Source organism: Cricetulus griseus, chromosome 3 (genome assembly GCF_003668045.3).
Source record: "Cricetulus griseus strain 17A/GY chromosome 3, alternate assembly CriGri-PICRH-1.0, whole genome shotgun sequence".
NCBI lineage: Eukaryota > Metazoa > Chordata > Mammalia > Rodentia > Cricetidae > Cricetulus > Cricetulus griseus.
In genome coordinates this window covers 202,223,280-202,238,407 of record NC_048596.1, presented here as the reverse complement: position 1 = coordinate 202,238,407, position 15,128 = coordinate 202,223,280, and the positions used below count along the sequence as shown (strand labels likewise).

The window sequence follows — 15,128 nt, the reverse complement described above, 5'->3', positions numbered from 1 at the left end:
GAACAGAGGGCCCGACTTTGATCAAAATACCTGCAAGCCCCACTTTGATCAAAAGGGTGCCAGATAGACATGGGTAGTTACTCTCAGGAGGCTTGACGGGACAGACAGTACACGAGGACAGTTAAGGGTTTTCCCACAATCCAGTCTCTCCTAGGCCGTTCCTAAGCACAGGTGCAGTCACTGAGTGTGAGATCAGAAGTACTTTGAACCATGTTTTGTTGTTGTTCTCTTTTGAGTTAGATAAAAAGGATCCAGTGGGCCTTAGAATTTGATGGTTGAGACAGAACGAGATCATTTCATTCTTTCTCTTCTATCTCAAAGAGTAGAATTCAGTGCTTGAGAGTCCTGTTGTTGTGAGGAAATGGAGGGAATGGCACAGCACTTGCAAAGCTCACAGACTGCAGGTCAGTGGCTTCTCAAGATCCAGGCTGCCCGTCATGCAACCCACGGTCTGAACACTGAAACTAGGGCTTTGCTCTCTATCAAAGGCATTCATGGTGAACTCTGGATTCAGTTATCTTCTCGGATCAGTTGGAGGAACAGCGGAGTGGCTGGGATAGAGCTGAGGGGAGAAGACTCACTTAGACACCTGTGTGCGGGTCCCCAGTAGGGTCCCATCGTAGCCAGAGTGAAAGACCAAACCTATCTAACAGCTTCTTTCCCCCTTAGATAGTGACGAGAGGCTGCGAAACTGTGGAAATGACCCTGAGGAGGAACGGGCTGGGCCAGCTTGGCTTCCATGTGAACTTTGAAGGAATCGTTGCCGATGTAGAACCTTTTGGTTTTGCCTGGAAGGCGGGCCTTCGCCAAGGGAGCCGCCTTGTGGAGATCTGCAAGGTAGCTGTGGCCACCCTGACCCATGAACAGATGATTGACCTACTGCGGACATCTGTGACTGTGAAAGTGGTTATCATCCACCCCCATGAGGATGGCTCTCCCCGAAGGTAAGACCATCTAGTGTGCTCTGTCACCAGATGCATTCCTGACTGAACTGCCTGCAGGATCCTCAGAGAACCCATCAGATGTCTCTGTGGACCACGGGAGCCATGAGTGCAATGGTTAAAGAGCTTTAGATGGGCAGGTGATGTGCAATCCCTGACAGGTTGTGACTCTAAAGAATGTCACAGACCAGGGGATTGGTCCATTTGACTCACCTGGCCTATAGAGACTTGAGTGTACACAGCACGGCCCTCACAGCCTGCACACCTCAAGTTGGGATGATTAGTTAACAAGATGGATAGCAACAGGACTGCTTGACTGAAGGAATGTAGGACAGCAGGTAGATTCTGGAGGCCGTGCTGTTCTCAAGCTGAAGCCTCAGTGGTGTCAAGAAGGAAGGTCCAGAGGTATATAAGTGGTGGGAAGGGACAGGAGTGAACATGGGAAAGTGGTCTGTCTGCTACTAACTGATGACCAGCCTCAAGGAACACCACCAGGTGTGTCTTACTTGTGGCCTGGGAGCTACATGCACCTTCTGCAAGGACTGCCGCGAATTGTGTGTTTAAAACATTGGCGTTTTATTTTTTGTGTGGTTCTTGGTGTACATGTGTTGATGACAAGGTCATGTTTCAATGTCAGAGGTTTGACTGCCAATCAGACCACAGGACAGAGGACACTCACTAGTTAAGAATGAAACCTGCAGATGAAACCCATGTTGAGGGTGTGGTGGGCTCTGGCAGCCAGATCTCCCATGCAGCTTGTGTCTCCTCCATTCAGGGAGAATTGTGAGGCAGATTCTGAAGCTTACTTTTGGGGAGGCTGGAGGAGGCCAAGGTCTAGGGTACTGCTGCATGATCATGGGGGACATAGGCATTCTAAAGGTCTTTCCACATCGGCAACATAGAGACCCTGTGATACCTAGCCTGTATGGGTTTTGTAAACCTCAAACACCATGATCTCTTAAAGCATTCAGAACTTTGTAGCATAATTAGTGTTCCTTCTACTTTTTAGTTGTTGGGCGGGGGTGGAGGGCTTTAAATTCGCTCCAGTTTCTGTCAGTTAAAAAGGGACTTTCTTATGCAGACAGTAGGTTGACTGTATCTATCTTCTGGACTCATGGCACAACAGTATCCTTTCTCCTTCTCAGTGGTACATGCCTGGTTGCATCTGTGCCATGTCTGGACCAAAGGCAGCTGTCACATACTTGACTGAGTTTTTCACTTAATTAATTCAGTTTAATTAACCACAGGTGGCTTTAATGACTGCCCTTTTTTGGGAGCTTGACCCTAAACAGGGATCTTTTAAAAAACAAACTGCTCTTGTGTCATCTTGGTCTCTTTGGTTAATATGCCAGAGTTTGTAAAGTCTGTTTGATTATGTTTAGCATTTGCTCCCAACCTGATGTGTTTGTTTTTGTGATGTTGGGGATGGAGCCAGGAGTCTTGTGTCTTGACATGAACCCCACCCCTGAGCTGCAGCCCTAGCCCCCTAGCCTTTCAATGGCCATGTTCCTATATTTGCCCAATATGTTTATAAAATAAAGGTTAAAGAGCTGAAAAAAGCTGAGATTTCTCTTAGTGTTAAAGAAAATACTGTAAAGCCCTACAAGAGGTTTCTTATAGCCTGGCCTTGCCTGATGTTGCCCATTAGACCCATCTGTGTGTGCCCTGTCCCCAGCCAAGGACCCCAGGAACCATACTTAAGTGTGTATATGAAGAAAGATAAACTGTTTTACAAGAACAACACTCAAATTGTCTAAGAGCATATCTTCCTTTCAGCCTTCCTAGAAGCTCGTGTATCCTATAAGTGAACATCTTTCACAGTAACTCTTAAGCCCATGTGTGATGGGAATACATAAGTGTGAGTCCTCCAGTGGTGAGGTCAGGTCTTCAGTCTCTCTTAGAAACTGACTACTGCAGAACTGAGTAAAAGGTTTCTGGACCTTACGTAGGTTTGATCTGCTGTTGCTCTGCAAGAAACTATTGAAGCTTTCAAGAATGTTAGATAATAAAAATAGTAACATTTTCATTATGCCTGATATTTCAATCATACAATTTCAAAGAATAGAATTTCCAAAGGAATATTGAATTGTTTTTCAGCCAAAACAAATAAACAGAACTACAGTGTGAATGTTTTGCTGCTATCTTTTCCTCAAGAGCATGTTTTTCCTCTAAAGAGACTTTCTTATCTGCCTTGATCTGCCTATAATTAATTCTTTGTTTTAAATGCAATTGAAAATAGCCAGGATATTTATCCAGAGCCTTTGCCTTTGTTAATGTCCTTCCCCAAGCACATAGCTCTTTCTTCTTTATAGTGCAGTCACCTTCTTCTGTTTTCACCTTTGGGGGGAAGGTTCTGGAGTTTTGAGCCCAGCACACATCAAGCAGGATTCTCTATTGTTTCCTCATTCTTTGTGAATCTGAATTTGAGCCTTTTAAAAATCAGTATTTTCATTTCTTCCTGATTCATTTTCACTTCAGATATGTGTGGGCCATGATAACAGTGTTTGCTGTATCCATATGTGTCGCACATATGTACCTGTGTGCATGTGCTGCTAAAGACCAAATCCAGGGTCTCGAGAATGCTATAGCAAGCACCAAGCCACACTTCTAACTCCATAGTTTTGAGACCAGTTGTCCTGGAACTGGCAGTAATCCTACCTCTCTACATCCCAAAGGTTTTGTCACTCCCAGTCTGCATTATTAGACATTTTAAGAAACCATAGAAAAAGCCAGGTGGTGGTGTGTACCTTTAATCCCAGCACTCAGAAGACAGAGGCAGGCTAATGTCTGTGAGTTTGAGGCCAGCCTGGTCTACAAAGTGAGTTCCAGCACAGCCAGGACTGATTCACAGAGAAACCCTGTCTTGAATAAAACAAAACAAAACAAACCATAGAAGAGATGCTAAAAAGATAGTGAGTAGCCATTGACTCATTTTCATTGTTGTATTGAGTTTAATTTCGTTTGGCTTTCTTTGGTGGGGACAGAGTCCCCCACTATGTAGTTGCCCAGGCTGGCCTTAAACTCTCCATCTTCCCACCTTAGCTTCTTAAGTGCTTGAATTATAGCTATGCATTGATGCACTTTAAAATCTGAAAACCTTGGGCATGAAGAGATAAATGACTAGGCTAGGTAGTTAAGATCACCTGCTTCCCCTCAAAAGACTTGAGTTCAGGTTCCAGCCCAGCACCCACATTTGGCTGCTCACAACTGCACTTGCCTCTAAGACCTGAGGATCCAGTGCCCTCATCTGGCTACCTCTGGTGTCTGAATGCACGTGTGTGCTTACACATGTATCCACATGCACATCAATAAATAATAAAATAAATCTTTTAAATAAAACTGAAAACTCATTTTAAGGGTGGCTTACTTTGGTTCCATAGCCTATAGTTAAGTATACAAGGACTTGCCTGAGGCTCTGACAACACATTTGATTGTGGGGTGGAAACCTCCAGTTTCTTTCAGAAATTGGCTCTTAGAGTCTATCAGGGAGAAAAAAAAAAAAAAGAATTTAAATGAACAGTTATGTGCATGCGCACACATCTGTGTGATATTCTTGAGAAGTTGTCCTCAGTGCAAGTTCTGTGAGGATGACAGAAATGGCCAAACTAATTAATTACAAGGAATTTTAGTACTCATCAACACTATGGAAAATGTTACCATTCATTTTGGAATCTCAGCTCAATAATAGTCTTACAGGGTATCAATGACAAAATCATTTGACCCCAGAGCTCATCTGTTTCCGCCCATAGCCTGAGAGGCCTATAGGTTAATGGGCACTTCTGGTTATCCTTGGGTCAGAGGTGCCTGGTTATGGCTCTTCACTGCTGAGTTAACTGAAGCCTTCTGTAGGGAAGGTATTTATGTTGCATCAAAAGCAGCAAGGGTTTTGAAGTCCCTTTCTGACCCAGCCTTGAGGACAGTCCAGCTGTCCCACTCCCCAGTTGAAAGGAAAGCAGAGCCATTTTTTGATTTCTTGATGGGGTTGAGGGTGGGACTTGTTAAAGTGTCTCCTGCTGTCTCCTCCCTTGAGTAAATTCATGCACATTGGAAATGACTCTCTTCAAATGGAAAAGAGCTGAGGAATGGGCTGCCCAGGCTACCAGGCAAGTGCTACTATTTCCCTGGCTGTCTAATTAAGGTCTTTCTGACTGGAGGAATTGCTCAGTGCTTTACCCACCTTTATGGCTTGCTGGGAAGCCTGAGGACCTGAGTTTGGATCCCTAGAACCCCATGAACCCCTGGTTAGCTGGTAAGCCCAGCATTCCTATGACAAGGGGGAGGTAGAGGCAGGCAAACTTCCAAAAGCTCATGGGCCAGCTAACCTGCTATACTCAGCAGTGAGCAGGAAATCCTGTCTCAAGGTGAAAGGTGAGAACAGACACCCAAGGGTGTCCTGTTACCTACATATAAGAACTATGGCACACATGTACCCACCCACATTTATACACACAAGATTTTTTTTTTAAGATCTTTTTCTATTTTTCAAGGGGGGAGGCCCCAGACCTAACCCTCGACGGTGACATTTCTGTCAATGACATTTTAGGGAAAAGACATCCTTCAAAGGCTGCTGTCTAAGAGAAGTAATGACTCACCAGAATCATGCATGACTTGTCACATATTGCCAGCGAATTTAGTAAATATGTCCAATAAAAATGGAAATGAAACACCAGACTGTACATCTGGCTCCAGTGATTCTCTGTGTTTTGTTGACACAGGTCCACATTTCCATGTGATACAGGACAGCAGAGATTTCCATAGGTCATCTCGAGTCAAAATGGTTACTCTCACAGTGTTCTCTAAATTAAAGCTTCCTGCATCATGCTTTTGTCTCCTATTGCCTGACTGCCCAACTCTCAGTAGTTCAGGATGAAGGAAAAATAGGAAATGAGGAACAGGAAGAAAATTCCATTTTAATGGCCTGGTGGGCGGGGGGAAGAAAGAGAGAGAGAGAGAGAGAGAGAGAGAGAGAGAGAGAGAGAGAGAGAGTTGAATCTGTTTTAGATTACAGTTCTAATTTATATAGATAATAAAATAGGTATTGTATCTGCTCTGGCCTTACCAACCCTCTAATGAATTTTGATATGGAATGTAGAAACAGTTCAGGATTTGAGGCTATAGTAGCCACCTGGTCACCTGGCACATGTTCAGAGTCCTAGCATGTTCTGCCAGTAGAATGATTACACCCTCTCTCTAAAGTAAGAGAAGGATTTCAGAACCTTTGGTGAATTGCGTTTTTTCGTGCATTCACTCATTTGCTCCTTCATTTGTTCATTCACTCATTCTCTTTGTATTCATTTATACATTTGTTCACTGGTTCATTCATTTGTTCAGTTGTTAATTCATACAGTTATTTATTTGTTGGTTCGTTCATTCATTCATTCATTCATTCATTCATTCATAGCTCTCAACAAATTTGTGCCAGAAATGCTGATCACTTGCAATGTTAAAAGAATAGCTTCCTCTTCACTATGTTGGACTCTGAGTCTGTCCAGCATTCTTAACGCAGTTCTTCTTGTGCACATTTTGCCTATTTAAAACTGAGTTTTGCTAACCAAAGCAACAACTTTTTACTTAATAGCAAAACTTGTACAGCAGTTTGTAAGATACCATCACCCTCCCATTAGCTGGTTTCATTTTACATTTCACATGCAGCACTGTTACTAGGAATGCAGAGGGTGACACTGGCCATCACCTGCTGGCTAGGTTACCCATGGCTTAGATGGACAGAGCTGGAAGCTTGCCTCATAGATAGCCCTTCATCCAGAATCAGCTACTGGAAATCTTCTCTGTGTAACCTAGAAGTGTTACAATACAATAGATTTTTTTTTCTCTTGAGTTTTCTAAGAAAATGAAAGAGAGGTAGTCATTTTCAATGAGGATTTCTGAACCTTTCCAGTTATGTGCCACGTCCTGAGAATTCAGAGTCTGCCCACTGATGAAGAAAGAGAGGCAGCTGAGTAGTTGCTCAGGGCCAGAAGGCCTCTCTTCTGTGTGGCACACACCTGTTCTGTGTGGTGCCACCCATTCAATGCCAGACCTCTCCTGCTGTAAATACCTATTGCTCTCATTGGTTAATAAAGAAGCTGACTAACCAATAGCCAGGCAGGATAAGGTTAGATGGAAAAACCAAACTAAAAAGAGGGATGAAGAAGGGCAGAGTTGGGAGATGCAAGCCAGCCTCTAGAAGAACAAGATGTGCTAGGGAAGAGGTAAATCCAGGGAACCACGTGACAAAATGTAGATTAATAGAAATGGGTTACTTTAAGTTGTAAGAGCTAGTTAATAATAAGCCTGAGCTATAGGCCAAATATTTTGCAATTAATATAAACTTTGTGTGATTATTTGGGAACAGGTGGCCAGAACAAAAGAAAAACTCCACCTCTGTTTACACTCTCCCTAGAATGCCCCATCAGTCAAGTGGCCTTGTGGTCTAGGTTGATCTCTCTGTCTCTGTCTCTGTTTCTGTCTGTCTCTCTGTATGAGTGTGTGTGTGTGTGTGTCTTTCTGTGTCTTGAAAGGACAGTTGCTGGTTCCTGAACCCTTGCCACTACTCTACCCTTTGCAGCATCTTGTAGCCTGGAGGTCTGTTCTGTAGTTATCTTCTGGCAGGAAGCTTTGATGCCTTGTGCACAAGAAAGACTTCACAACTCAGAGAGGAACTTCAGTTAGCCTTGCCCCCTTGTTGTGTGACTTGGAATGGTTCTTTTAGCTATTAGAAACCTATTAGCATAGCAGACGTTAAAATGATTAAAATATCAGTGATTACTTTATCCCCAGGGCTCTGAAAGGGTTCTTGTACAAAATGAATAATAGAAAAGAAGCAAGTAATTTATTTAAAGGGATCCACTTTGTTTCCAGAGAGTCTCTTAGTAGCTCTTAGAAAAAGACACACTAGGACCTGTAGCCATGGTGTACATAGACAGTCAGTGTGGGCATCTATCACCTGTGAGGAGGATATGGTCCAAAGTCAGGAAGTGGGGCCACTGTAGACCCAAGCAGTCTTCTATAGGGTGGTGTTAATATTGTCAACTTGACAGAATGTGGAGTTACCTGGTAGACACACCTGTGAGGAGGCTTTTTTTAGGTTGCTTTGTTCAGGTATTTTGTCACAATGGTGAGAAAAGCAGGTGACAGAGATGGGGCCCAGTGTTAGAGAGCACCTCTGAGGGTGGTTTAGTCGCCAAGTCGGTCAACAAGCACTCCCTGTGCAGGGTGAAACTAACCCAGAAGTCTGCCATGGTAAGTTCAAAGATCAGTATTGTTTTTCAGGATACAGCACCAAAATATAAGATTCTCCGAGGTTCCAGTCCAGGAAACTCATGTGTCCCCTGCACCACACCACGTGATGTCCTGCACATCATCAGTTACCATAGCCTACAACATATGTGCCTTCAGGGTGTGTGGTGAAGAGATTAGAGGCAGAAAAGTTGTTGGAGAGAGGGGCAATGTTAAAATCATCTTATCTGTAACCTAGAAGCTGGGTTTCTGTTGATCTCTACATAGCCTGGTAATTAGATCCTAAAGTTGATGTCTGTGGGTGTTGTAGAGCAAAGATGAAATCAGTGTTTTGATATGCTAGTGATCACACCCACAGTCTTGGCCAGCAAGGTTTAGTGTCTCATTGTCGAGAAAGCTTGAGTGAGCCTGATGCTGGCTGTGCACTCCTCTCCATTGACTTGGTCCTGTGTGTGGAAAGGAAGCTGTGTATTGGTGTCTGATGTTTGTACCGTGCCAGGAAAACAGAAGGGTGAAGGCTTTGCTTGAAAGGTGTTTCGCGTACACTCAAGAGTAGCAGAGCTTTTATTTTTCTCCCTTAAGAAATGTCATTTATGTTAGGTCTTTTTCCCATATTAGGTCTCAGCTGGCCTTTTGCTCATGGTTAAATATATTTGTGGGATACCATCTACTAGTCTGAGCTGCTATTCAGAAGACCCAGGATGTCTCTGGAGTCCATTGTGAAAGCCACGTGTTCATTGCTTTGCTGTCATTATGAGAGAACACCTGTCAGTGCAACTTAAAGGGGGAAGGGGTTACCTTGGCTCCTTGTCTGAGGCGCTACGGCAGGAGCACTCTACTCTAGGGCTCCTCACATCCAGAATAGGAAACAGAAGCAGGCAGGAAGTGGAGCTTGAGCTGTCAACCTCAAGGCCTCTCTGCCAGAGATCCACCTCCTCCTATTAGGCCCCACCTCCCCAAACAGTGCCACCACCTGGAGATCAAGTGTTCAAACATGTGAGTCTCGGGACATTTCACATCCAGGCTTTGGGAGATCCACCTCTGCAACAAGCCAGGAGTTCTCTGAGGGCTGCCATACAGTTCTACCACATGCATTCTATGAGGAGTTCCTCAGACCTGTGGAGCAGAGCTCAGGTTGACTGGTAACTTCCATTACCGTCTGTGATGTTTGACACATTAGCCACAGGAGTCATTAGGAAAATCTTAGGATCATGTTCTTTAGAGTTAGTGCTATGGACCTGTCAATAGCAGTTACATGTGTGTGTACATGTATGTATTTATATATGTGCCGGTGGTACACACGTATATGTGGATGCATGTGATCCATGAGACATGGAGATCCACATCAGATCTCAGTTACTCTTTACCATTTTTTGAGACAGAGTCTCTTGGTGAACCTGCAGTGGCTTGGCTAGACTGGCTGACCAGTGAGCCCTACGAGTCTGCCTTTCTCTGCCTCCCCAGCATTTCAGACTATGTGGGCATGTCTCCCCCCACCCCACTCCACCCCCAGCACTTTGTGTAGATTTAAGGGATTGAATTCAGCTCCTAATGCTTGCACAGTGACCACTTCAACTACTGAGCTTCCTCTCCAGCCTAAAAGAATAAGTAACTTCTCTTGTGGCAAAACACTGCAGATTTTTGGCATTAAAATAAAAAAAAACAAAAACAAAAAACTTTTACATATGACTTTCTTTGAGATGTTTGGAGAAACATAATTCTGCTCTTTTCCTTCACTCTATCTTATGCACAACACTCCTCTCAAATTCTAGGTGTGAGTGTTCATTTATGTAAGTTTTTTCTTCCAGGATTCAAGTGAAATTATAGTGTGTTGTTGACAGCTAGAGTTCGCAGTCATGACTTAAGTAGACCACCCTATTCTCAGCCATCTGCCTTCCCTGTCCCTTTCCTGTTAGAACTGAAGAATAGAAGTGCAGGCATGGTCATGAAGACACACAGCCTATGGTCCTCTGCACACAGGGTGACTACTCACAGCAAGTGAGAATAGACACAAGTGTGGACCTTCCTAGTGCTTTGAGACCCTCCTACTGTAATGTCAAATTTTGTGATTTCCAGTTGGGTCGCTGGGCGTGTGGAAGAATCAGCAGTCCTGGGGGGTGTTGAATCTAGATATATAGCAAAGCACTTATAAACTAAAGTCCTTAGGTAAAAATTTATAATGCTTCCTCAGATTTCACAGAATAAAACAACGAAATCCAGTACAAATCTGAACTTAAATATTTGAATTCAAACTCAGAAATCCAGAGGCTTATAAACTTAAGTTAAGAAGCAAACTTTGCTTTGGGGAAGGAAATGGAGTTAGAAGGCAAGGAATGAAGTGTACTGGTGCTCAGAGCCTCCTCCGCTAAAGACAGCATGGGTACATCTCTTAAAGTGTTTTCCCACCCATGCTGCTTCTCCAAGGTTGCACCATCACTTACTCAGGTTCCCAAGATATAAACCAGGCCATTCTTTTTGGCAGTTCTCCCTAGGCCCAGCATCAAGGTATAGTGAGCAGCTGGAATGATTTCCAGCCAGGATTTTTGAATTACTTCCCTTTGTGCCTTCCAGCATGGCTATAGAGAGAAATCTGACCAGCCCTCCACCCAGGTCTCTGACCGTGTTCACTCAGGTCATGCCATTGACCCAGGATCTGAAGTCCACAGGACTTATGTATAGGTGGATCTTTGTCCATTCGTGTGCTTCATGCCCTGTGGGCCTTCCAATCTAGTTTTACATGTCTTTTAATTCTGGTATTTTGGCTTTTCTGATAGTATTTCTTACTAATTTCCTACCTTGCACTCCCTCTGTCCTTTTTGGTGAGAGATGGGTATTTTGGATCACCTTGAATTTTCTCATATTTCTCCCTCCTAAATTCTTTGGGAGAGTACCTCAGTTTACCATTCCACTGTCTGGCCCGATTTTTTTTTTTTAACTTTAAGACCTAGTTATCGTGTTTGTCAGTATCAGAGGCTCCTACTTGTTCTCTGAGCCTTGGATGGTCAGGGAGCTTCTCCATAGGGCTAGAAACTGACATCTGTTGTCTTTCTGGTGAAAGTGGTCCTCACTCAGTCTTTGGGGACAGGCTGGATTTGGGAGAGGGGCAGTAAGGCTGAGTCTCCTCTTTCATCACTTCCCACCTGCTCTTCTCACCTGCCCAAGTCACTGTATTTCTGCAGAACACTGAAGAGCCCTGTGCTTGCTCTCTAGGACCCTCTGTTTGCCCCTTGCCCCTTGGACCTTAGATCCTAGGGTTTAGCTTTTCATGGACCCTGGTGTCTTAGTAGCCCTATGTCCTAAGCCTACACACTCACTCTATCAATCAGTCGGCCGTACTGGCATCTCTTGGCCGAATCTCTGGGCTGTGCAGGGCATGGTGGTTCTCCCTCTACACGTCCTGGGTGGTGCTAAGCTTCTGCTGTTCTTCAGCAATGCCTTCAAAAGGAACTGCCATGCTTTACTCCAGCATCAGTTAATGGACATGTGTTCTTAGAGCAGCTCTTTCAAAGACTGCATAGGAATTTTATCTGACTATCTAGAGAGGGGCAGTGCCTCTCTCCTGATGCCTGGGCCCTGGTGAACAGTGTCTTGTGTCTGTGTCTAGCTCTGCGGACAACATTTATAGCACCTCGGTCTGGCCATGACCCTGCTGTATAATCCTGAACAAGCATGCAGCATCTCTGGACTTTGATGTACAGCACTTGGAGGAGTACAGATGAGCTTTGAAAATGCCTAACAACTAACAATAATCCACAGCATCTAATAGTCTTTCCACTGTGCAGCACTTCCCATCCCAACCAGCCTGGTAGTATGTTGGTGGAGAGAAGAAAACCACAATTGGGGCCTTTTAGGGTCTCAATCTGACTGTTGGCCAAACAGCAGCTGAATAATTTTGAGTATCTAGGAAATGTTGCCATAGGTTGGGGTGCCTCTTAGGGTAGATGTTAAGTAGCATCCAGTTAAGCCCCAGCAAGCACAGGTACACTTTCGGGCAGAATTTGCTCAGCCATGATTGGGACTTGTCTGGAGTCCTCCAAGAAGCTACCCTCTCACCATCTCTTCTTGAATCCACAGGGGCTGTTCAGAGCTCTGCCGGATTCCCATGGTGGAGTACAAGCTGGACAGCGAGGGCACACCCTGCGAGTATAAGACACCTTTCAGGAGGAACACCACATGGCACCGTGTGCCCACCCCTGCTCTACAGCCAGTTTCCAGAGCCTCACCTGTGCCAGGCACACCTGACCGTCTACAGTGCCAGCCACTGCTCCAACAGACCCAGGCCGCCATCCCCCGGAGCACGTCTTTTGATAGGAAGCTGCCTGATGGCACCAGGTATTACCTGTAACTCACCCTTGATGCTCTAAAGGCACACAGGCTGCAGTTCAAGGCCCCCAGCCAGTAACACCTGAGCAGGAGTCACAGAGCCTCCCATAATTAAGTAGAGTTTCAAGAATTACAGAGGAAGCCAGAATGACCCAGTTCCAGAGGGAATCCTGGCTAGCACTTTCCCTATCAAGTGATTTTTCACAAATATTTGGGGAAAGATCTATAGAATTACATTTAGTAGCTGTGTGAAAGTCAGTGATTTTGCTGAATTTCAGCTTTGTTCTCTCTCTCTCTGACCCAGACATGTCTGGCTTTAAGTTCCCTGTAAGAGGTGTGAGTGCTGCTCTCTTGACTGTGTCCTCCAGCCATGTCCCTTGGTTTTGTCCTCTGGAGCTGTCATGTGCCTTCATCTTTAGACAGCCCACTTACCTATCGCTCCTTTCTGAGATGGGTTGCTGCTCATAAAGCTCCAGAAATCTTGGGGCATCCCAATTCTTATATTATCTATCCATTGTAACGTGATTGGCTCTTTGTCATTGACAAAGCGAATTTGTTTGTAACCAGCTCAAGTCAGACAGGTAGGCTGAACTGGCAATGTCCCATGTCCATAACCCTGCTGCTGTTCTTTCTCCCCTTGCAGAAGTTCTCCCAGCAACCAGTCATCATCCAGCGACCCAGGACCTGGTGGGAGTGGACCCTGGAGACCACAAGTGGGCTACGATGGGTATGGCTCCTTCCTGCTTTTCTGTCTCCCCAGGGGGGAGCCTGTACCTATGCCTGGGATTCATTCAAAAGCATTCCTTGTATGTGGGTTGCATGGAAGACCGCCTGACGAATGTAAAAGTAACAGGCACTTGTAGTAAGCACTGGGTCCAGGCTAAGCAGCACCATTACTTTTGCTTGAATCAGTCTTGCACTGTAGCCCATGCTGGTTGTAACAAGTGGCAATCTACCTGTGTCAGCCTCTCAGGTTCTGGGATGACAGGTGTATGCCACCACTCCCAGCTAGGAAAGTCCATTTTTGTGTACATGGTGTTCACTTCTTTCTAAAACCCTGCTTTCTTTGTGACATGAAAATGACATCTGAACAAGAGAGTGAAGATCTGAGGACTTTGTGGACAGGAACCCTCAGAAAGTCCCCCTTACTTAAGTTGCTAGAAAGAGACAGCTCCTTGGAGCCAGAGAAATGAAGTTATTGTTAGAAGCATCTTCATATCCTGTTGGAGAAGCATAGTAGAGGCCACCTTGGCAGTAGTCCTTATAGTTTGTGTCATATCTCAGGAGTCAGCAGTATGGTCAGTCACAACTAGAGACCCTTGTGGACACACACACACTCACTGACCTTATGTGGGACTCTTGAGGTGACCATACCACAGCAGTCATGTCCTGGCTGTGTGGTGACTCCTGTCCATCTATGGTGGTCAGCATCTAGGCCCGTTTGTGAACAGAACACAGTTACCCAGCCATGGAGGCCTTGAGCTGGAAATGGACAGAAGATGTCTGTCCATGGAAGACTCTGCTGCAGAGTCATGGTACTGACTTCAGGTGCAGAGAAGAACTCAAGTCCAGGCATTCTGTTATCCAGTTTGGTCTTAGAAGTGGACACTTGTTTCCCAGGTGACATGCTTGTTACCTCAGTTGATAGACAGAGCTCTTCACAGCTAAATGTCAAATACCTCTTCTAAATGAAGTTACATGTTAACCAGGAAGGTTCTTTTATATAAATGGAAATCCTTGTGTGGTTTAATATCCACAGCATGGATTTTATCCATACATATCATATTGTAATATAAGTACATTTTCTTCAATTCCTTTATTTCTAAGATTCGTCTTCCTTTTGCAGGTTTCCGTAAGGCAAAGGCTTTCTGGATAGAACCTAGACTTAGTCAGATTTTCTTTTCTTTAAAGCATTTTTTCGGATCTTTCAGTACCACATACATTAATCAAAAGAAAGATCAGTTTGCCCCCACCAGAGCAGGACAGCCTGCAGCCTCTCAATGCTGGCAGTATTTTTATATGTTAAAGCCTGTTGGGTAGGCACTGTGTCAACCCCTAGTGAAACAGTATCTTCTGCTCTGGAGAGATCAGCCATGATATTATGTTTCCACGGACCAAGGAACTGTTTCTGAGGAGGGCTTCAGACCTAGAGCGCCAACACTACCCCTCACCCTGCTAATAGGGGTTGATAGCCATGGCCTCTGTAGGAATCAGTGGCTATCTTGTGGGTGTCCCCTGTAGAAACCAGCAGCCCTGTCCTCTGCTGGCTGGTGGTGTCAGGAAAGAACAGCTGGACTCTTCTTTGCAGATGTCCATCCCCTCTCCTGCTTGAGCACCAGGGCCCGGGGTCTGTGGAGTGTGATGGAACCAGGGAGCATGAGGACATCGTAGAAGGAAGCAGGCTTCCAGGTAACATGGAACCCCTGGGAAACTGGCCTCCAGGGCTCCCCTGACTTGCACTTTTCCCCACTGTCTCCACTCATTCCCTTGTTGACCATATTCCATAAGCCCCTCTTTGAGCTAGGCCAAAGGGCTTGGCTGATTCTCCTGGCATAAGAGGCAGTGCCTGTGGGTGACCAGTTGGTTCTGGTGTGACTGAATGGTTCTGGTACGGCTGTGGTTGTAGTG

At 45.0% G+C, this 15,128-nt stretch overlaps 1 protein-coding gene across 6 annotated transcripts in view; it reads left to right on the top strand.

The window, feature by feature from the left end:
- Sipa1l2 (signal induced proliferation associated 1 like 2) overlaps nt 1–15,128 on the top strand; it is a 161,354-nt gene that overhangs the window by 111,080 nt on the left and 35,146 nt on the right. For all 6 annotated transcript variants that reach the window (XM_027404807.2, XM_027404809.2, XM_027404805.2 and 3 more), the window contains 4 exons: nt 670–944; nt 12,252–12,509; nt 13,144–13,227; nt 14,809–14,909. In XM_027404807.2, coding sequence (XP_027260608.1) covers nt 670–944; nt 12,252–12,509; nt 13,144–13,227; nt 14,809–14,909 — 718 coding nt within the window. The remainder of the gene's footprint in view (nt 1–669; nt 945–12,251; nt 12,510–13,143; nt 13,228–14,808; nt 14,910–15,128) is intronic.